Here is a 23495-nt window from a genome sequence, read left to right on the forward strand (position 1 = left end):
CTCAGAGTGACCTCCCGCCTCAAATCCTTCCTATCCCACACAACCTCGAGATAGTTATCCATGCCTTTATTACATCACGGCTGGATTATTGCAATTCCCTCTACCTTGGCCTCCCCCAATCCTCACTCAGACGTCTGCAGCTGGTCCAAAATGCAGCTGCGCGTCTTTTAACTGGCACCATGAGGCACGAGCACATCACACCCGTTCTGGCCTACTTGCACTGGCTCCCAGTTATTTTTAGGATCCAATTTAAAATTGTTTTATTTGTTTATAAGGCACTCAATGGGCTGGCCCCGGCCTATATCACTGAGCTTGTTCAGCCCCACTCTGCCCAAAGGTCCCTCAGATCCTCTAACAAAGGGCTTCTGTATGTGCCACACTCACGGCTCAAGCAGAGAGGTGATAGAGCCTTTGCCATTGCTGCTCCACGTCTGTGGAACCAGCTCCCCCTGGATATTAGATCCGCCCCCTCCATTTCTGCCTTCAAATCTAGGCTAAAAACCCACCTCTACTCCCTGGCCTTCCTTGCCCCTTGACCTTTTAGCCTACCTCCTGTTCATGTCTGTGTGGTAGGCCCTGGAAATGAATGTTCCCCCTTTGTATTATTATGACCTCTATGTATTGTTGTGTTGTTGTATTTTATTCACTTTTTATCTTTATTTATTATTATTATTATTATTGTTATTTTTAATTATCATTATTATTTTTATTATTTTTTATCTTATTGTACAGCACTTTGGTCAGTGTATGCTATGGAAGCATATATGTAGCAAAATTCAAATGGCAATGCAATTTGCAATTTGCAATTCAATAAGTAATTACGTTATGCAATTGACAATGCATTATGCAATTTCATAATGTAATTTGTAAATACGTTATTCAAAGTGTATTTTAAAAATGCAAAGTGACAATGCAATCCTCAATTAAATTTGCAAAAGTTATAACAATAAAAATACAATAACATTTTGTCAAATTCTTTGAGTTCCTTTATTCAAATTGAAAAGCTATAGCGTCCCCGTGATTGCAATCCACTTCGCCACGCTCCGTGTGTTGCGATATTCAAATGACATTTCAATCCGCAAAACGGAATCCAAAACGGAATCCAAAGAGGAAATCCAAAGAGGAATCCAAAGAGGAATCCAAAAAGTCAATATGCAAAGTGGCAAACGTATCAGCCACCAGCGGGAACTACGTCACTTTCTATTGTGTCAGACTGTTTAATGTGTGGGGGGAGGGAGTTCCAGAGCCTGGGTGCTGAACAGCTGAATGACCGGGCACCCATTCGTAATGAGTCGTGATGTGGGGATACATAGTAGTCCAGCAGAGGTTGAGCGGAGGGAGCGGGAGGGAGTGTATTCTTGGAGGAGGTCCCAGAGGTAACTGGGGGCTAGGTTGTGGAGAGCTTTGTAGGTGAGGAGTGGGTGGAGACGGTGGGTCTCCCGACCCTATGTTTCGCACCCAGTGCCTGTAGCACTTTGGAAATCTTTGTGTTTACCACACTGGCGTCAAAACGTACCCGTGAGGATAAGTCGTCTATCCTATCTCCCAGAACACGCACTCTATCTACTGCATCTGTGTCTTCAACACGATTGTTCTCCACATCATCGGCCAAACTTCGGAGCGTATCAATAATCACCATTGGTGACCATGGACCTGACACATACGAACAAGGAAATTACGAGCAAGTGACGTAGTTCCCGCCCAGACGCTGATTGGCTGATACGTTTGCCACTTTGCATATTGACTTTTTGGATTCCTCTTTGGATTCCCTCTTTGGATTCCGTTTTGGATTCCGTTTTGCGGATTGAAATGTCATTTGAATATCGCAACACAAGGAGCGTGGCGAAGTGGATTGCAATCACGGGGACGCTATAGCTTTTCAATTTGTATAAAGGAACTCAAAGAATTTGACAAAATGTTATTCTATTTGTATTGTTAGAACTTTTGCAAATTTAATTGAGGATTGCATTGTCACTTTGCATTTTAAAATACACTTTGAATAACGTATTTACAAATTACATTATAAAATTGCATAATGCATTGTCAAATGCATAATGGAATTCCAAATTGCATTGCCATTTGAATTTTGCTACATATATGCTTCCATAGTATGCTGTGTGTAAATGTGCTCTATAAATAAAACTTACTTACTTACTTACTATCTAAGTAGCTTGCAGTTGTCACCCTACCACTCCAAATGTAAAACTGACGTTTACAAATATGCAACAATGGTCAGAAAAGTAGTTGTGTTTTTTAATATATATTTACCATTCAATATTGCAATCGCTGCTGGCAGTCCCATTGAAGAACACGGCAGCGCGGCCTGTTTTTGAACTATACAGGCTTACATGAACCACGTGACCACCCTGCCGGCGAGATTAGAGAGTGTCGCAACTCTTCTCTCTCATGGCTCTGGCACAAGCCCCCAGGAACACTGCATACTTCCGCCATCCACCAGTGCTCAGCGGCCAAGCCTGGTATTGCAGCTGTTTAAGCGGGCTGTGGACGGGTCCCTCAAATCATGGGACCCAGAAGTAGATATCTCCGTTCACTCCAATACAAGTGGGGAACAGGAATGTGTCTCCGCAAAAAATGTCTGGATATCAATCAAAGGCTCATAATTACCTTCATGCCATGTCCTAAAAAAAATTCAGTTTTTTCTTTTCAAAACGCCACCTCAAGCGTTTTATAAGCTGTTATCTCGCTGGGGAAGAGGGGTGTGCAGCTGAAAGGAGTCGTAGTGAAACAAATGGCATCCGAGAGGGCCTAGTTCAGTGCTCCGTTAACGTGTCCGATTTTTGGACTGGTTCATCTGCTGCTCAATAACTCTCACGGTCCTCTGCTTGCGATCATTGTGATTCATCATGTATTGATCCATTTATTCAAAAGATCCAAAGACAAAGAACAGGTGCATTACGGTATCATTTTATATTGTTGTTGGACCGGAGTGGGGGGGGTGGGCACGCATGCGTTCTATATTTCTGCATACGGTACGTCACGAACTAGGCCACGTGTCTTGGCCCCATAACGCCGAAACAAATCGCTCCTGTATGTTACCCTGCGCCACTGAGCAGTTTGTATAGGAATGAATGGGCGGCCAGTCCGTGGTCCATCCTTTATTATGTCCATGCTCTGGCAGCATCTTTAGACGGATGAGGAAGCCGGAGCCAATACGTCATAGGCCACGCCTACTGGATACAAACGCAGCGCGGGAGTCAGATGAGGTCAGGTACATATGGCCGTCCCGTTGCTAGAACACGGCAGCGCCAAACATTTCACTGACGACTGCTTCCTCAACTTGGGCCAATACAGAGCTGGACTTGCTCAACGTCTGAAAATCAAGTCTGGATCAGTACCAACTCTCCTCGGCTCAGCTACAAACCTCGAAAAAGTAAGTTAACTAACGCCATATCATTGTGTTGCTTTACTGTATATGTTTACCTTGTTAGCATTATAATGCTGCTTTAGCATTAGCGCTACAGCTAACAGTCAAGTTACTGTCGCTAATGTTACGGTAGATAGTATCAGTTATGTGTGTAAATAAATACCATGGACCAATTATAGAGAAAGGACAGTGGACTAATACATGGCCGCCCATTCATTCCTATAAATACACACACTGTAAGTCGAGTGTGCATCTCCGCAAGCATGGGGCATCACACGAGAATGGGCACAATTCAACAAAGGGGCTACAGGCACTTATCTCTACTGCTTGGATACCAAGGGAATGCAATGTTTAACAATGTCTGCTCATACTACAACAAACGAATACAACTGTATTCTACCGGCCACTGGACCGCAGTAGTTCTAGCGTTTTACTGATGAGGAGATTGACCTGTTAAAACTCATCCTAAATACATATGGTGCGTTCCAGGTAACCCGTGTTTTCGCCACCTTCTACCCTCTTGGGCCCAATCTCATTCCTTTGCTACATAGAAAATCTCAGCCCTAGCCCTCGCTGTTGTGCGTTCACGCGCCGTGGAGTCATGTCCCAATACTCTTTAATGTAGCTTTAAGGGGTAAGGGGGAGGGCTAACATTAGGGGTGTGCCAAAATATCGATACTACGACATATCGCGATATTTCGTCTTGCGGGACGTTATCGATATGCTGACGCCAAATATCGATATCCCATGGCATGCTATTTTATGTATTCTTTAATATAGGTATTAGTGGGCAACTAACACAGTATTCAAAGACGTTCCCGAAATTCAGCCGTGGTGCAGAGTTACAGCCACTCCGAGCCAGTCGCACATTGAGCTTCCCCCAAATGCGCTGTTTGGTGTCTGTAGCTATAATGCAAATGAGGAGGAGCGAGGCGGGTCAAGGAGGAGGGTGGGGGTGTGGCCCTGAGCAGCTTGCAGCCACGGTACCATTCGCTCTGTTTACAGTGGATGTATCGCAATGGCGAGGCGCACACAGCCTTTAGCCGTGTTCTGTAAATATTCTAGAACACACGGGAGTCCTGGAGCTCTATATCAAAATATTATCATATAGCCTACATAGATATCTATATCATAATATATATTATAACCGCCAAAAGATGTGTGAGCCGATATTATGAATCTCAAACGACCGCGTTGGGTTCTCCGACGTTCCTGGTTCTTCAACGTCCTCATCAATGTGAAGTAGACTGAACCACGACAAGGAGGAGAAAGGGATCGTTGCCGGGCAGCGCTTTATCATTTATCATTTAATACATATTATCACGGCCGATATAATGAATCACAAACGACTGTCGGGTTCTGCGACGTCTCTGGTTTTTCCACTTTCACATCAACCTGAAGTCGACTGAACCGGGCGCTGCCTGCTGCCGGCTGCCGGGCGATGGTGCCTCGCGGCAACCGGCGGCATGTCGCAGTTCATGTACTTCAGCCAGTCAAAGCCAAAGTTCCTTTCCCCCAATTCCTTCCCAACCATGGCTCAGATAACCCCCACAACAGTCTCGTTGTGGAAATACAAGACACGTCAAAGAACCGACAAGAAACACTTGCGTTACAGTGTGTGTGTGTGTTCACACAAACACACACGCATGTGGCGCTCGCACGGTCGAGTCTCATTGGCGGGCCAACGTCTCTGGGCGGGCCAGGCAGAGTAAGGGGAGGAGCTGAGATTCCTGATGACGTCAAGAATACAGACATTCCAAATCAGCGCACTTGAGCCTCCGTTTTTTCAAAGGCGAGCAGAACCATAGATATAATATGGAACACAATAATTGTTAACATTTAACAACAACAAGAATTTCTTCAGTGACACAGATATCGTGATGTATCGTGGGTGAAATTTCTTGCAATATATCGATAATCGCAGAATCGCTGTATCGTGATATTATCGTTATCGTGGGTAAAATATCGTGATAGTATCGTATCGTGGGGTACCTAGTGATGCCCAGCCCTAGCTAACATCCCCTCAAAATTGAGATTTTCGATGGGCACCCTCAAAGCGCTTCAGTTCTGACTTGCTCCCACAATACCTTGCGAGAAAACGGAAAATCAAGAAATATCCTAGACAAGATGGAGGGCGAAAAGATGCGACAGGATTGGAAAAACACAAATGTAAGTATTTTCTCTGTAATTAACTAGTAATTATTTTATAAATTATACTCTGCAGCCCGGCCACGGGCTTCGAAGCCCGGCCGCGGACTCTCGGGCCGAGTCTGTAGCCGACTTTCGCGGAAGATCGCGAAAGTCCGATCACGGGCTCTGCAGCCCGGCCGTCGGACTTTCGCAGGCCGCCCGACCCCGGTTCTCGGCCGGGCTGCAGCCGTGATCGTGCTCGGCAGCCCGGCCGAGAACCGGGGTCGGGCGGCCCACTCTGCAGCCCGGCCGTCGGACTTTCGCAGGCCGCCCGACCCCGGTTCTCGGCCGGGCTGCAGCCCGTGATCGTGCTCTGCAGCCCGGCCGAGAACCGGGGTCGGGCGGCCCACTCTGCAGCCCGGCCGTCGGGCTGCAAGACCGGGCTGGATATCATGTCGTATGATATCCAGATCTTCCATGTTCTAGTGACTCCAGGTTAAAAATAAGCTTTATGCTAATATATTATATTAGTAACATTCTATAAGTAATATTATATATACAAATATATTATATTATATTAGTAATATTACATGGTTAATCAATGTAATTTTTGGCAGTACTATATTGTGTACATAGCTATTATATATTGTACGTAACATATGGCCATATCACCCAGTTCTGGCACATAATTCCTAATTCCTTCTTATTCGTTTTCTTTCAGGACATCGTTGAGTCCACTGCCACCAGCCCCCCCACCTCTCCCTCATGCTCCTCCACCCAGGCACCTCTTCCACCACCCCACCCCTTCCAAGAGGAGAGTGCCAGGGAGCAGGCGAGGCATGAGGAGAGCGAGGCAAAGTTGGCGGAATGGTGGAGAAGATGTGATTCTCCACCATTCTCTCAAAAGCTGAGTGTGTGTGTATTTTTAGATGCTTGTGTGGTATTTTTAGATGTGTTGTTCAGTGTTTCTTATTTAAATAAAGTGTTTCTTCTAAAGTGTTCTTGTTCATAACTGATTATTATTATCTAAGGGTGCACTCACACTAGGCCAAAATATAAATACCATTTCAGGTTAAACATCTTTACAATGGGTCTTGCTCGTTGCCCGAGACAATGGCAGCCAGTCTGTCTCTTGTAACATTACCAGGGGTCTGGTTATCTGCTAGGGGGCACGGGGAGGCCATGATGACGTCACAGGGTAGGGTTGTCCCATTTGGTAGGGGATCGGTTAGGGTAGCAATGAGGGTAGCAATGAGCATGAGCAATGAGGGTTAGGGTGAGATATAGGGTTGAGACAGTGAGCAAAGAAACGGGATTGGGCCTTGTACTCCCAGATATAACTGGTTATTAACGGGAAAAAAGTGTACCTGAAACGCACTATTATTCTGATTCAAATCAAAGGGTTATTAGCCGATTTCGGCGGAGCTTGATGTAATGGTATTGGGTTGTTGAGATGAACTATAAAATATGTAAACAAATCAAGGATGTAATATCATTTCATAGAACTCATTTTAAGCATTAGGCTAATGTAATTCACCAAACATGCCTCTCTTGTATCTTCTTACAACTTGCACCTGGAATACATACAAGGTAAAAAATTGAGTACTGATTTTTCTTTGTTCTCTCTACGCAGGCCAGCTCATCAAGTGCTTACATTCAGCAGCTTCTCAAGGGATGTTGCCTGCCAGACAGAAAACCTGGAAACGCATATTTGTAGGCACAAAGCTGTCCTTAAAGTCTATGCAGCCCCATTTTAAAAGTGAAGGTGTGTACATTACTCATTGAGTATTTTTTTTCTTTGATTTGGTAGATTCTAGGCAGCATAAATTCTAGGCTGATGCTAGATTCTAACTGCGCTAAAAAGCCTGGTCCTCTTTGGAAAAGCATCATGACCAGCGCCCTGCTAAAACACGAGTCAAACTTGGGAGTTGCATTTCAAAGATGGAATCAGCCAAGAGCCCAGAATGGTTTCAAGACAGATGCCACATGAGCTGGTTTATCATTCTCAAACATCAATGAATTCATAATGCATGAATGTAGCTGATCAGCTTAGAGGGAAGGAGACGTTGTTGCTTTTTAGTGTCGAAATAGAATTGCGCTTCGCATGTCATGTTGTGATCAGATCATTTTGCGCTGGTGTTCGTTGAGTGTCCTTAACTTGGCCAACCACTTGAGCTTTGAGTCTAGGGAGGAGGGTGTTGGAGGAGACGTCCCTCTCCAAAACTGTGAATCTGTGTCTGCAGTACACATTTTAAACCCCCTGTGTCAATGTTGCGTACATTTAAATAGTGTCTTTCCCGTGTACAAATACACAATGCCTCCCTTTATGCAAATAATGTATCAAAACAATTACTTTTTCCTTTTTTTCTCCCTCTGCAGAAGACTGCGATGCCTTTGGAGACCGTAGCACTCAGCGTGGCGCCACATCAGAGAGCCTGGGTGTTGTCGCCCCTGGCTCCTCCTCCCACATGTCCAGTCACAGCGAGGAACTGGTGGTTAGCAGAATAAAGAAATATTTTGGCATTTTTGCACTTGTAAATAGTTAATCGCTTTTTAGCCCACATTCAGATGTGAACTCATTCTTGCATGCGAGGGTCTTGAATCCAAAAAAAAAAAATAGGCAGGCAAGACATTGAAATTGCAGGGCGTGCCAAGCCGCGACCGAACCAGCTTGGCAGTGTAAAAACGCCTAATCTGTCGGTAGTGGGGATTGAAAACTGTTCTGTGAAAATGACAGAATATGTCTTGTGTTTGTTTCCTTCTTTATGTGGAAAGCAGCAAACCCCAGACACCATTTCAATCAAGCTTGAAGAGGATATTGGTGGAGGCTTGCCCGCTGGAGGTTAGTAATAAACATTGCATCTATGCAAGAAAACAACCTTGATCAACTGAGAATGTACTAGATTCTACCTGCGCTAAAAAGCCTGATCCTCTTTGGAAAAGCATCAGGACCAGAGCCCTGCTAAAAGACGAGTCAAACTTGGGAGTTACATTTCAAAGATGGAATCAGGGTTTCAAGACAGATGCCACATGAGCTGGTTTATCATTCTCAAACATCAATAAATTCATAATGCATGCAATGTTAGCTGATCAGCTTAGAGGGAAGGACACGTTGTTGCCTTTTAGTGTCCAAATAGAAATTGTGCTTGCCTCGCTTGTCATGTTGTGCTCAGATCACTTTGCGCTGGTGTTCGTTGAGTTTCCTTAACCTGGCAAACCACTTGAGCTTTGAGTCTAGGGAGGAGGGTGCTGGAGGAGACGTCCCTCCCCAAAACTGTGAATCTTTGTCAGCAGCTCACATTTTAAACCCTCTGTGTCAATGTTGCATACATTTAAAAAGTTTCTTTCACGTGTAAAAATACACAATGCCTCCCTTTATGCAAATAATGTATCAAAACAATTACTTTTTTACCTTTTTTTTCTCCCTCTGCAGAAGACTGCGATGCCTTTAGAGACCGTAGCAATCAGCGCAACGCCACCTCAGAGATTCTGGGTGAGGACGCCCCTGGCTCCTCTCACATGGCCAGTCACAGCGAGGAACTGAAGATTCTGAGTGTCTACGGAAAAGGGGAGGGCCCACTGGCGGTGGACGGCCATAACACCCTCTTCACCGCGTCTGAAGTGGAGGCCCTGAACTTGCTGTCTGCGGACCACAGTGCGGCCAAGAGCCTGGAGCGCGGCGAGCGGCTGGTCTGCCACGAGGAGCTGAGTGTGCAGGTTGGAAATCATCTTCTCATTCAGCATCCAAAAGAGAGGCTTCCTCTGTTACAACTCCAGCACACACCCTTAGAAAGCTCACACCTCTAGGATTTAATGAGTCGTACGTGTAGCCTGGCTATTTCCAGACTCGTTGGTCTGGGGAAGCTGCTGTCATTTTCTTCAGCACAAGAGGCTTGATCAACTTGTTCAACTGACTCTGTACGCAAATGGCTGTTTGCCGTCGCTTACCTGTCGTCATTGTGTTAATCCAGCCAATAGGGCGCCAGGGGGAGAGGCCAACTTGGTGATTGGCACTGTCGCACCAAAATTGTATCGGGGTGAAAATTGTACCACCTTCGTAATTCGCGTTCGAAACATTACGTCATCGTTCGACACGATTGTCCGTTGCTTCGCGCCCATGTTGCCAAAGAAGAAATAACATAATACAGACAACACTTTTTTTTACTTTATATTTGTATTGTATTGAATTTAGCTAGTAAACTGAGTGTTTTAAAGTGTATCATAGTTTAGCTAGCTTGTGTTAATACACTCAGTTTACTAGCTAAATGCTATTAAACAATTAAATACAATGCAATTATAAAGTTAGCAAAGCTAATAAATGTCATTTGTAAAATAAGTGTTATCTGCTTAATGTTATTTCGTCTTGTGACGCTCAATGAATGAGCGCGAATGTTTGTGAATATTCATGAACCTTCCCACGTCATCGTTCGTCCGTTGCCAGGCAGGTTTGGAAATTTCGAACACAGATTACGTAGGCGGCACACGTTTCGCCCCCCGGTACAATTTTGGTCTCAAAAAACGGTCTCAGCTTCTCCAAAAACTAGGGATGGGCAAAATGATTATTTTCCGGGAACTAGTTCTTTCAGTTCAGTTCACTATAACGATTCGTTTATTTGATTCGTTCGTTTTGATTCGTTTGTCACGTTAGATTACATCTTAAAAAAAATAAAAATAAAAAACTTTTTTTTATAATTTTTTTTTTTTCTTAATTGGTCGTGGGTCCGGATAGGACCGTCAAGACCGCAGTCCGCCGTTTGGAGATGCCTGCTATATAGTATGTCGAAAGTCCCACCAATATTTATACCACTTGCTTACTCTCTATATTTCATTCATGGTTTTACATTTATAATTTTATTTTACTTTACATTTAATTCTTCATTGTTCAGGCATTACAGAACTTGCATGGTCATAAATAAATAATACGAACTGCAGTTTAATTTCTTTGTTTGTTCTTAAATTGACGTAGAATGGAGCAAAGACTCCTGGGATTGGGAAATGCGTTTATCCAATAAACAGATGGAGGTCAAGTCTATTTTCGAAAAAATGTAGGGGGATATATGAGTCGAATGGTATGAACCAAGAAACGTCAGAGAGAGAGAGCGCGCATATTCGACGGTACCGCCTTGTCATTGGTTTACCCAGGTGCCATTCCAACACCATTGCTACCTCTCATTGGCTGAATCTTTGAGAAAGTTGTAGACTCAATCAATGGAAGTCGCGGGGAGACGGAGCTCTGTTCGTTTGTATATTTTATTTACGTGACCATATGTTTGGTTTATGTTAAAAAAAAAGAATCAAAGAACCAGTTCTTCTTGTTTTGGGGAACCAGTTCTTGTCGTTCACGTTCGGGATTCGTTCGTTGTAACGAATCCCGACCGACACATCCCTACCAAAAACGTATCGGAAGCAGAAAGATAAGAATTGCTCTTCTGCAGACCCTTATGAAGGGCGAATTCAAATCGCCGTTAGAGCAGGTTGGGGGAATCCAGTCCATCGTAATTGGGGATTAACAACTATTCTGTGCAAATGAAAGGAAATTAAAATGTGTTTCCTTCTTTATGTGGAAAGCCGGAGACCCCAGACACCATTTCAATCAAGGTTGAAGAGGATATTGGTGGAGGCATGCCCGCTGTAGGTTAGTAATACACATTGCATCCATGCAAGCCAACTGACCTACCAACTGAGAATGTACTCGATTCTAACTGCGCTGGTCCTCTTTTGAAAAGCATCATGACCGTCACCCTGCTAAAACACAAGGACTACTATGCAGTTTTATAGTAAAATGATTTACATCTTCTTCATGACAGGTGTCAGGAATGCTGAATCCGCTCTGATTCCCAGTATAACTACAGTATTGGTAAAGCAGGTGATCGGAAACCACAGATGACCTGGGTTGTGTCTTTATGACCTCCCCACATCCTTCAAAGGCGGAGACGTAGCGGTGCCTTCTCAGCTGACGCCTTTGACCCTTGACCCCCCCCCAAGGGGAACAAGGAAAATGCATAATAAACAAAAAGACGTTAGAAAGAAAGAATGTCAAAATATACTTCTTCCAATACACCAGTGTGTAAAAGTACATGCTGTATCCCTTTGTGCAAATAATTAATTAATACCATTACTTTCTCTCTTTGTTTCCTCTCTGAAGAAGACGTCAATGACATCAGAGACTGCAGCACGCAGCGTGGTGCCACCTCGGAGAGTCTGGGTGTGGACGCCCCTGGCTCCTCCCACATGTCAAGTCACAGCGGGGAGCTGCGGATCCTGAGCGTTTACGGAAAAGGGGAGGGCCCACTGGCGGTGGATGGTTGGTGGAAGGTTTCTCCCAACAATGCCAATATGATCGTACACATGAGGACCCGACCAGACGAGAAGCCGTACGGGTGTGACCAATGCACGAAGAGCTTCAGTCAGAAAGGCAACCTGAAAATCCACATGAGTACGCACTCCGGGGAGAAGTCCTACAGGTGTGACCAATGCACGAAGTGCTTCAGTCTGAAAGGCACCCTGAAGCGCCACATGATGACTCACTCTGGGGAGAAACCCTACAAGTGTGACCAATGCACGAAGCGCTTCAGTCGGACAAGCCACCTGAAGATCCACATGAGGACTCACTCCGGTGAAAAGCCCTACAAGTGTGACCAATGCACGAAGGGCTTCATTCTGAAAGGCTCCCTGAATGGCCACATGCTGACTCACTCTGGCGAGAAGCCCTACAAGTGTGACCAATGCACAAAGCGCTTCATTCGGTCATACCGCCTGAGGATCCACATGAGGACTCACTCTGGGGAGAAGCCCTGCGTGTGTCTGCAGTGCAACGCCAGCTACTGCGGCCCAAGCAGTTTGCGTGTGCACATGCTCAAGCACACTTTGACACGGGGTAACGGGACGCTTTGATTGAGACCTCTGTCCTGTATTGGTTGAAATTACTGCTTTTAGTTTTTCTCTTCATCACGATTAAACGCTTCGTACTTTCGATTCACTTTCTGTTTTTATTGTTTGATGTCCGTGGGGTCGGCTTAGCTCAGGAGGTAGAGCAGTTGACTAGTTCGATCCCCAGCTCCTCCTAGCTGAGTGTTGATTTGTCCCTGAGCAAGACACTTAACCCTAATTGCTCCTGACGATCTGGCTGTCGCCTTGCATGGTTGACTCTGCCGTCGGTGTGTCAATGTGTGTATTAACCGATGTTGGTCGCTTTGGATAAAAGCGTCTGCTAAATGTAAATGTGTTGAATCATTTATTTCTAGGACACTTCTGAAAGCAAAATATTTGATTGAATGTAGAGCTTGATCAGGGGAAGATACAGGCAGCAAAGTTACCAAGCATACAGTCAAAGACGATGGGTGTACATGATTCTTGTAGGAAACGTTGACATCGTGGGTAAATACAAAGGTCAGGGGGAGGGGCCTTCGTGGAGTTTAGGATTGGCCAGAGGAGAGACCAAGTTAAATTGCAATTCACAATATGGGTGAAGTGGACATGTCTGCCAGACAGTTAAAGGAATCTACACAACAAAGAAGTCTGTGGATTGGCCTGAGTATCAAACTTGGTGCCCACAGTTGCAAATGCAAACTATCTAAACACCTTTCAATTAGAGGGGGCGGAAGGTATCTCTAGGTCCATGGAGAATGGATAGAAATTCATTTAAATTGACAATTTATTCAGGGGTTCATATAATTTGTATATTAAAGTTATGCTTGATATTGCCACAACGTTGTCATTACCGTTATCTTTGTTATTACAAAAAGCCTGCAAAGTTCACTTGTGTAATAGACTGCGATTGAACCCCACATTATGCATGATTGTGTTCTTTCCACTGACCTTTCCATTCTGTGCGCTTAATGCTAACTACCTTGGATGGATTGTATCATAATAGGCGATAATGGTTGAAGTTCATCCATTTTAAAAGGTCCCTGGTTAAATGTCTAGATCTCAGTGATGCTCAGTTTAGGCCGGTCCTCCCTCTAGAAGGCAGCATTATTCTAACGGGACAAAGTCAGAAGATTCCTAGCATTGGTCACCCTTCACTCTCTGTTTGCAGCGGCGGCTGGTGATCCAATTCGTGGGTGGGGTGCAGTAATGGACGGGGGTCCTCCCCAAGAAAATATGGAATTGGTTTCTGGGATGCCCACTAGCTAAAAATGTATTCTTATTCATAGCCTACATCCTGACTTGCAGGGCCTGGACAAGCCTGCACTGCTTTCACTTTCATTCCACTTGCCATTGCTATTTGACCCATGGTTGTTATTCTGATATTGAGGCATATCATGATCAATGTCCTATATTGTTTTACCGGAGTCTCAAGGTCTATTTCAAATGCAGTTTAGGACCGTTGTATATATATTTTTTATATGCTCCATGCCAAAATACTTAATTAATATGTAACTTACTTGTTCCATTTAAGTATAACATTGCGTGATTGAGGAGTCCAATTCCTCCACTGAAATGGGTAGAAAGTGCTTTTACGGCTCTCTGCTAATTAACAAACTATCACTTCTCTCTGCATGTAGTTATGTTGCGCAATGCACGAATGCTGCTGAGGGAGGTAGCCTTTTAGATTCATTGGCTGAATTGTCCAATCAGCTCCAAATTACTACAATGTGTTGAAACACAAGACAGTGTAGTGACAAGTGTTTCTTCAATACTCAGTTACTGTTGGGAAAGGAGAACAAGCCTATCTTGATGAATCCTTCATCATGTTGTGTGTTCAGTAACAGGAGTAGGGTTTGTGTTCGGTCTTTCTTCTTTTTGTGTGTGTGTGTGTGTGTGTCGCTGCAGTTCAGAAGGTGAACTGCACCGAGGAGGATTCACCGCCCCCAAATGGTTCCACATGCATTAACTTTGATAAGGATTTGATGTGTTGTTCAGAAAGAACTAAGTGTATGGTGTTTGAAAATAAGAAAAAGATGCCATCACAGACAATTAAATTGTACAACAACAATCTTGAGAAAGTCAGGTATTTTAAGTTTCTAGGAATGTGGTTGGACGAAAGAATGACAGGGAAAAAGCATATTGAGATGGTAGCTTTGAAGTGTGGGAAAATAAATAATGTCCTTAAGTGTGTGGCTGGTTCAGACTGGGGGGTTGATAGAGAATCAATGATGAGGATTTACAGAGCAATGATAAGATCAGCAATTGATTATGGATGCATGGTTTATGGATCAGCAGCTCTTTCAGTGTTAAACAAATTAGGCATAGTCCAAGCAAAAGCCTTAAGAGTGTGCTGTGGAGCATTCTGTACAACTCCAATAGCAGCATTACTAATAGAAATGGGTGAGATGCCGCTAGTATTAAGAAGATATAAACTTGGCTTGAAATACCTGATGAAGCTCAAAGGACAAAGGGAAGTGTTACCAACAAAAGACCTACTGGGTGATCATTGGGAGTTTATGGGAATAAGAAAAACTAAAACTAACTGCAGAAAATCTTAAATCTGTGGCGCAGGACATTGGTATCAGGGATGTTAGTGTTTGTCCTCCAGTGTGTCGCTCAGTTGCTCCGTCATGGCTGATCCCAGATCCCAGTGTTGACCTAAAGTTGATGAGTATAAGCAAATCAAGGATGTCAGAGGGTGTAGTAAAAGAGATAGAAGTCTGGCAGCAACAAGTATGGGGAGACCCTCTACTCATTTACACTGATGGGTCAAAGGAGCGTGAGAGTGGTAAAGTAGCAGTGGGTATTAGCATTCCTGAAATCGGGTGCAGAATAGGGTATAGAGTCTCAGATCATATGTCAGTATTCACAGCAGAGATGGTGGCAGTCTTATGGGCCTTACGATGGGTGGAGGATAATCAACAGGGGTATTCAACAATATGTAGCGATTCAGCTGCAGCTTTAATTTCAATAAAAGAAGGAAAATCCAAGTCCAGACCGGGTTAGGGTTAGGGTTAAGGCGGGGAGGGAGGTGGGGTTTCTCTGGCTGCCGGCTCATGTGGGTGTGAAAGGGAACGAGGAGGCGGATGAGGAGGCAAAGAAGGCGGTGAAGGAGGAAACAGTGCAAATTCATCTGCAATATGGGGCACCCGAGTACATGGAAAAAATGAACAGGGCTCTAAAGGAAAGGTGGCAAAATTCTTGGGAGAAGGAAAGGAAGGGAAGGGCGTACTTTACAATACAGGAAAATGTAAATAAAGATAGGTGCACTTTTAGGTGCATAAGAAAAGATGATGTAGCAATCACAAGACTGAGGCTTGGACACTGTGGGCTGAGAAGTGGGCTGGCTCTGATTGGCAAACACCCAGATGGCAGGTGTGAGTGTGGAGAAGGAGAGACTGTACAACATGTACTTCTCCAGTGGGGGCGCTATTCCAGGCAAAGGAGGACTCTGTACCGGAGGCTTGGATCAGCTGGAGAATCAGTTTTTAGTGTGCGCACCCTTTTAAATCTGGATTCAGTGGATAAAACAAAGGAATTGATGGACTACCTTCACATCATTGATAGATAGATAGATAGATAAATACTTTAATAATCCCAGAGGGAAATTATTTTTGTCACGAACTCCAGATATACATACACAAATAAATAAATAAATAAATAAATATTAAGAATAAAATATAATATAAAATATAACATATATGTATCCATATCCATATATATATATACACACACGCATATACGTATATATATATATATATATATATATATATATATATATATATATATATACACATATACATATAAATACAACATAAATACACATACATACACAAAAGATAAAAGATACAACCTAAGAAAAACAAATCACAAATTTAAGGACAATATAAATATATATACAACACCATATATACATACATATATATATACATATACATACATATATACATACACATATATATATATATATATACATACATATATATATACATACACATACATCCATAAAAGACAGCACTGTACAAAAAGAATTGTACAGTATTGTGCAAAAGGTGCAAGAATTATAGTCCTTGTTTGAGGTCAGAGATTACAGAGAGGGACGGTGTCTGACATTCTAAGGGAGTATTTACCTTTATTGGCTTTATTTAGTATTTACGTAGTCATTGGAGTATATAAAAGGATTTAAAGTTTAGGGGGCAATAACAAACAGTGGGGGGCAGTAATACGCCATAGCTGCGTCCAGACTACCTAAATAAAAGAAGAAGAAGAAGAAGAAGAAGAAGAAGAAGAAGAAGAAGAAGAAGAAGAAGAAGAAGAAGAAGAAGAGGAAGTTACGCCTCCGTCTTGCAGGACGCAGACAGACCCTACTCTACGATCGTGTACTACACGTAGTTCTTTCCTTGAGAGACACCATGGCTCGCAAACGAGCGAAGCATAGCAGTTGCTTAGTGTTTGGATGTACAAATGAACACAAAAGTCTATATTTTGTTCCTTCCTCCGAGCCGCTGAAGAACCAGTGGGTTAATTTTATTGTCTCTGGAAATGTGCCAGTCTGCGCCAAACATTTCACTGACGACTGCTTCCTCAACTTGGGCCAATACAGAGCTGGACTTGATCAACGTCTGAGAATCAAGTCTGGATCAGTACCAACTCTCCATGGCTCAGCTACAAACCTCGAAAAAGTAAGTTAACTAACGCCATATCATTGTGTTGCTTTACTGTATATTGTTCCGTTGTTACCATTATAATGTTGCTTTAGCATTAGCGCTACAGCTAACAGCCAAGTTACTGTCGCTAATGCTACGGTAGATAGCATCAGTTATGTGTGTAAATACCATGGACCTATAAGAAAGGACAGCGGATGGCCGCTGTAGCACCCGATTTGGTTCCCCCCCCCCCCTCCAGTTCCTGTTCCCCCTTACGCTGATTTACTGATGAGCCGTGCGTAGTTGCTATGTTACCGTACGTAATTGAGGAAGAAACGCAAATCGATAACAGCTGGATGTACGGCAAGCGAAATGGGACAAACCTCACACCAGGCTGTGCGGCAGTAGTCGTCTGCTACGTTGATTTTTAGCGTCACAACACAACTATAACACACACACGTTATTCATGAAGGTATTTGTTAGACCATTCATTGTCAATCTTTGCAAAGGAATACGGTTAAAAGAGAAAAATAGGGGAAACCATCTCCATCAATAATGTATTTATTACGGCTGGACAAAGATTAAAAGTTTTAATCGCATCAACTCGCGATTAATCACACTTTTATCCACTCCAATTTAAGTTGAATGAGATATCAAATTGAATGACACATTATCATTTATACCAAATGTACTTATCAATAACTTTGCCAAGTTTTCTTGAGGGAGTTTTATTGAGTCACCCAGTGTGGTTTGAATATGACAATTACGGAACACTATTATAGGCATGTTTTCTCCTTCACACCTGATTCAAATCAAAGGGTTATTAGCAGATTTCTGCAGAGCTTGATGTCATGGTATTGAGTTGATGTGAGATGAACTATAAAATATGTAAATAAATCAAGGATGTAATATCATTTCATTAGGCTAATGTAATTCACTAAACATGCTTATCTTGTATCTTCTTACAACTTGCACCTGGAATATATACAATGTAATAAATTGAGTACTGATTTTACTGTGTCTCTATGCAGGCTAGCTCATCAAGTGCTTACATTCAGCAGCTTCTCTCAAGGGATGTTGCCTGCCAGACAGACCACCTGGAAACACGTACTGTAAGCACACAGCTATCCTTAAAGACTTTGCAGCCCCATTTTAAAAGTGAAGGTGTGTACTTTCTACATTGAGTATTTTTTCCCTTGATGTAGTAGATTCTAGGCAGCATAGATTCTAGGCTGATGCTAGATTCTACCTGCGCTAAAAAGCCTGATCCTCTTTGGAAAAGCATCATGCCCAGCGCCCTGCTAAAAGTTAAACTTGGAGTTGCAATTCAAAGATGGAATCAGTCAAGAGCCCAGAAGGGTTCAAAATGTATAAATGTTAGCTGAGCCGCTTACAGGGAACGACACGTTGTTGCTTTTTAGTGTCAAAATATAATTATTGTGCTTGCCTCGCATGTCATGTGGTGCTCAGATCATTTTGCGCTGGTGTTCGTTGAGTGTCCTTAACCTGGCCAACCACTTGAGCTTTGAGTCTAGGGAGGATGGTGCTGGAGGAGACATCCCTCTCCAAAACTGTGAATCTTTGTCAGCAGTACACATTTTAAACCCTCTGTGTCAATGTTGCATACATTTAAAGAGTTTCTTTCACGTGTACAAATACAAAATGCCTCCCTTTATGCAATATCTAAATGTAAATATACTTTTTCCTTTTTTTCTGCCTCTGCAGAAGACTGCGATGCCTTTGGAGACCGTAGCACTCAACGCGGCGCCACCTCAGAGATTCTGGGTGTGGACGCCCCTGGCTCCTCCCACATGTCCAGCCACAGCGAGGAGCTGAAGATTCTGAGCGTCCACGGAAAAGGGGAGGGCCCACTGGCGGAGGACGGCCATGACACCCTCTTCACCGCGTCAGAAGTGGAGGCCCTGAACTCGCTGCCTGCGGACCACAGCGCGGCCAAGAGCCTGGAGCGCGGCGAGCGGCTGGTCTGCCACGAGGAGCTGCGTGTGCAGGTTGGAAATCATCTTCTCATTCACCATCCAAAAGAGAGGCTCCCTCTGTCACAACTCTAAAACAAACCCATAGAAAGCTCACACCTTTATTATTCAGTAAACGTTTTTACACCGCCAAATATGCCCGTCTTATGCCCAACTTTTCCCCTGTGTGATCCGCGCGTTTACACTGACCGAGGTAATTTACGGGCTGTATTTCGCACCCCTATTAACCCACTCTGACCGTACACATATTGGCGGTTTCATTTTGATCTAAATGCGATAAGACAGCCTTGCGGTTCTAGGGGCGAGGCTTGGGTAGAGGTGTTGCTGCATTGTCTCTACAACAGAGACGATGCAGCGATATCAACATGAATAGTTGTAACTGGAGAGAAGGTGAAATCCGCAAGCTGCTGACCATCATGGGAAAGAAGGTGATGCAGTCGCATTTAAAGAAGACGAAAGATGGTCGATCTAAGAGAAAGTACCAGACAAACTTTCCTTACAATGCTTAGTCAGCAAAGTGGTTGGCAAAATAAAGAATATTTCAGTATTTTTGCACTTGTAAACAGTTAATCTCGTTTTAGCCTACACTCAGATTTGAACTCATTCTTGCATGCGAGGGTCTTGAATCAAAAAATATGTAAATATATTTTGCATTCATTGTAAAGAGTCCAACTCTCCGTGTGTAGGCCCGCCTTCTCCGGTGTACCAAGAAAGCCAGCTCCAAGACGAAGGGGGATTTTACCCCTTAGTTTTACATAGGACATTGAAATTGCAGGGCGTTCCAAGCCGTGACCGAATCAGCTTGGCAGTGTGAAAAGGCATAATGTGTCGTTAGTGGGGATTGACAACTATTCTGTGAAAATGAAAGAATATGTCTTGTGTGTGTTTCCTTCTTTATGTGGAAAGCAGCAGACTCCAGACACCATTTCAATCAAGGTTGAAGAGGATATTGGTGGAGGCTTGCCCGCCGTGGGTTAGTAATACACATTGCATCTATTCAAGAAAACCACCATGATCAACTGAGAATGTACTTGATTCTACCTGCGCTAAAAAGCCTGGTCCTCTTTTGAAAAGCATCATGACCAGCGCCCTGCTAAAACACGAGTCAAACTTCGGAGTTGCATTTCAAAGATGGAATCTGTCAAGAGCCAAGAAGGGTTTCAAGAGCTGGTTTATCATTCTCAAACATCACTGAATTCATAATGCATGAATGTTGGCTGATCAGCTTAGAGGGAAGTACACGTTGTTGCTTTTTAGTGTCAATATATAATTATTGTGCTTGCCTCGCTAGTCATGTTGTGATCAGATCACTTTGCGCTGGTGTTCGTTAAGTTTCCTTAACCTGGCCAACCACTTGAGCTTTGAGTCTAGGGAGGAGGATGCTGGAGGAGACGTCCCTCTCCAAAACTGTGAATCTATGTCAGCAGTACACATTTTAAACCCTCTGTCAATGTGACATACATTTAAAGTTTCTTTCACGTGTACAGATACACAATGCCTCCCTTTATGCAAATAATATGTCAAAACAATTAATTTTTCCTTTTTTCTCCGTCTGCAGAAGACTGCGATGCCTTCGGAGACCGTAGCACTCAGTGTGGCGCCACCTCAGAGATTCTGGGTGTGGACGCCCCTGGCTCCTCCCACATGTCCAGTCACAGCGAGGAACTGCTGGTTAGCAGAATAAAGAATATGTTGGCATTTTTGCACTTGTAAATAGTTAATAGTGTTTTAGCCTACACTCAGATGTGAACTCATTCTTGCATGCGGGGGTCTTGAATCCAAAAAAATAAATACACAGGGAAGACATTGAAATTGCAGGTCGTTCCAAGTGCAGTGTAAAAATGCCTAATCTGTCGGTAGTGGGGATTGACAGCTATTCTGTGAAATATGTCTTGTGTGTGTTTCCTTCTTTATGTGGAAAGCAGCAGACCCCAGACACCATTTCAATCAAGGTTGAAGAGGATATTGGTGGAGGCTTCCCCGCCCTAGGTTAGTAATACACATTGCATCTATGCAAGAAATCAACCTTGATCAACTGAGAATGTACTCGATTCTGCCTTCTCAGCAGGAGCCTTTAACCCTTGACCATCCAAAGGGCGACAAGGATAATGCATAATCAACAAATAGAAGTTGGAAAGAATGTCCAAATATAATTCTTCCAACACACAAGTGTGTACAAAGTACATACTGTATACCTTTGTGAAAATGATTAATTAAAAACTTTACTTTCTCTCTCTCTGTTTTCCTCTCTGAAGAAGACGTCAATGACATCACAGACTGCAGCACGCAGCGTGGCGCCACCTCGGAGAGTCTGCGTGTGGACGCCCCTGGCTCCTCCCACATGTCAAGTCACAGCGGGGAGTTGCGCATCCTGAGCGTTTACGGACAATGGGAGGGCCCACTGGCGGTGAACGTCCATAACACCCTTTTTGCCGCGTCAGAACCGGAGGCCTTGAGCTCGCTGTCCGCTGACCACAGCGTGGCCAAGAGCCTGAACTGCAGCGTGCGGCTCGTCCGCCTTGAGGAGCTGACTGGGCATCAGGGCGGCCGCAAGGGCCGGCCCGGTGTCTTTTGTGGAAAGGTTATTCCCAACAAGGCCAATATGATCGTCCACATGAGGACCCACAACGACGAGAAGCCCTACAAATGTGACCAATGCACAAAGCGCTTCAGTGATAGCTATGCCCTGAAGATCCACATGAGAACTCACTCTGGGGAGAAGCCCTACAGGTGTGACCAATGCATGAAGTGCTTCAGTCTGAAAGACACCCTGAATAAACACATGAGAACTCACTCTGGGGAGAAGCCCTACAGGTGTGACCAATGCATGAAGTGCTTCAGTCTGAAAGACACCCTGAATAAACACATGAGGAGTCACTCCGGGGAGAAGCCCTACAAGTGTGAGCAATGCAGTAAGCGCTGCAGTCGGAGAGATGCCCTAAATATCCACATGAGGACTCACTCCAGCGAGAAGCCCTACAAGTGTGACCAATGCATGAAGTGCTTCAGTCTGAAAGACACCCTAAATATCCACATGAGGACTCACTCCGTCGAGAAGCCCTACAAGTGTGACCAATGCCCGATGCGCTTCAGTCTGAAAGGCAGCCTGAAGATCCACCTGAGGACTCACTCTGGGGTGAAGCCCTACAAGTGTGACCAATGCACGAAGTGCTTCAGTCTGAAAGGCAGCCTGAAGATCCACCTGAGGACTCACTCTGTGGTGAAGCCCTACAAGTGTGACCAATGCACGATGCGCTTCAGTCAGAAAGGCACCCTGAAGATCCACATGAGGACTCACTCTGGGGAGAAGCCCTACAGGTGTGACCAATGCCCGAAGTGCTTCAGTCTGAAATGCCACCTGAAGATCCACAGGAGGACTCATTCCGGGGAGAAGCCCTACAAGTGTGACCAATGCCCGAAGTGTTTCAGTCTGAAAGACGACCTGAAGCGCCACATGAGGACTCACTCGGGGGAGAAGCCTTACAAGTGTGACCAATGCACGAAGCGCTTCAGTCGGACAGGCACCCTGAAAATCCACCTGAGGACTCACTCTGGGGAGAAGCCCTACCAGTGTGACCAATGCACAAAGTGCTTCAGTCTGAAAGGCACCCTGAAGATCCACATGAGGACTCACTCCGGTTAGAAGCCCTGCCTGCATTGCAACGGCAGCTACAGCGACCCAAGCAATTTGAGTGTGCACATGCTCAAGCACACGGGCAATGGGGTGCTTTCACACAGGGTAACGGGGCGAGATTGAGACCTCTGTCCGGTATTTGTCGAAATTACTGCTTTTAGTTTTTCTTTTCATCATGATTAAACACTTTCCAGCTTTTGATTCGCTTTGTTTTAATTTTAGTAATTTATGTCTGTGTGATTAAGAACTTATTTCTCTGACTCTTCTAACAGCAAAATATTAGGAAACGTTCACATCGTTGGTAAATACAAAGGAAACTTGTGAGGGGAGTATACCACGAACCTCGCTGAACATACCCATGCTTTCTTGGGAAAACCTGGTTCGACTCGCAGTCAGAGTTAAATGGTTCCATGACACTCACTTTAGATTAAATAAGTCGAACCAGGTTTTCCGCTTTAGGTTCAATGCGCGTTCACATAAAAGGTGTGTTTATCACGTCATTCGACTCCCCCTTGTGCAAAGTGAATCGAGCGTGCGTGGTGTATTATTATGAATTCCTACGAGGAATTCAAAGTCCAAATCACAACCAAGGGGAACACGGATGCCCATAATATGGCTAGGGTGGCGTGCTGGCAAAAAATAGCCGTCCGTGTTAATTCGTAAGTGAAAAGATTCTGCATATTGTCTAAAAAATATCATGTATCATCATGCCTTTTACCCCCATAGATGTGGTGCCAGCACGCTCCTACGAACATGGGGCCAAGTCAAAAATAAATATTAAAATTATATTCAACGTGGTAAGTTGTAAGCATCCATTTGAATAATTTCAGGTGAAT

The 23495-nt window shown here is 44.1% G+C and overlaps 1 protein-coding gene across 1 annotated transcript; it reads left to right on the forward strand.

The window, feature by feature from the left end:
- The first annotated feature begins 2977 nt into the window (after nucleotides 1-2977).
- On the forward strand, nucleotides 2978-22782 carry LOC130380976 (uncharacterized). The gene is given in 15 exon segments (XM_056588398.1): nucleotides 2978-3391; nucleotides 7149-7280; nucleotides 7895-8010; nucleotides 8291-8357; nucleotides 8949-9232; nucleotides 11084-11150; nucleotides 11661-12402; nucleotides 15807-15876; nucleotides 16690-17067; nucleotides 18063-18195; nucleotides 18757-19040; nucleotides 19932-19998; nucleotides 20584-20696; nucleotides 20951-21014; nucleotides 21281-22782. Coding segments are annotated over 14 exon segments (3978 nt in total). The 5' UTR covers nucleotides 2978-3391; nucleotides 7149-7189.
- Nucleotides 22783-23495: the final 713 nt, after the last annotated feature.

Source organism: Gadus chalcogrammus, chromosome 4 (assembly GCF_026213295.1).
Source record: "Gadus chalcogrammus isolate NIFS_2021 chromosome 4, NIFS_Gcha_1.0, whole genome shotgun sequence".
Classification (NCBI taxonomy): Eukaryota; Metazoa; Chordata; class Actinopteri; order Gadiformes; family Gadidae; genus Gadus; species Gadus chalcogrammus.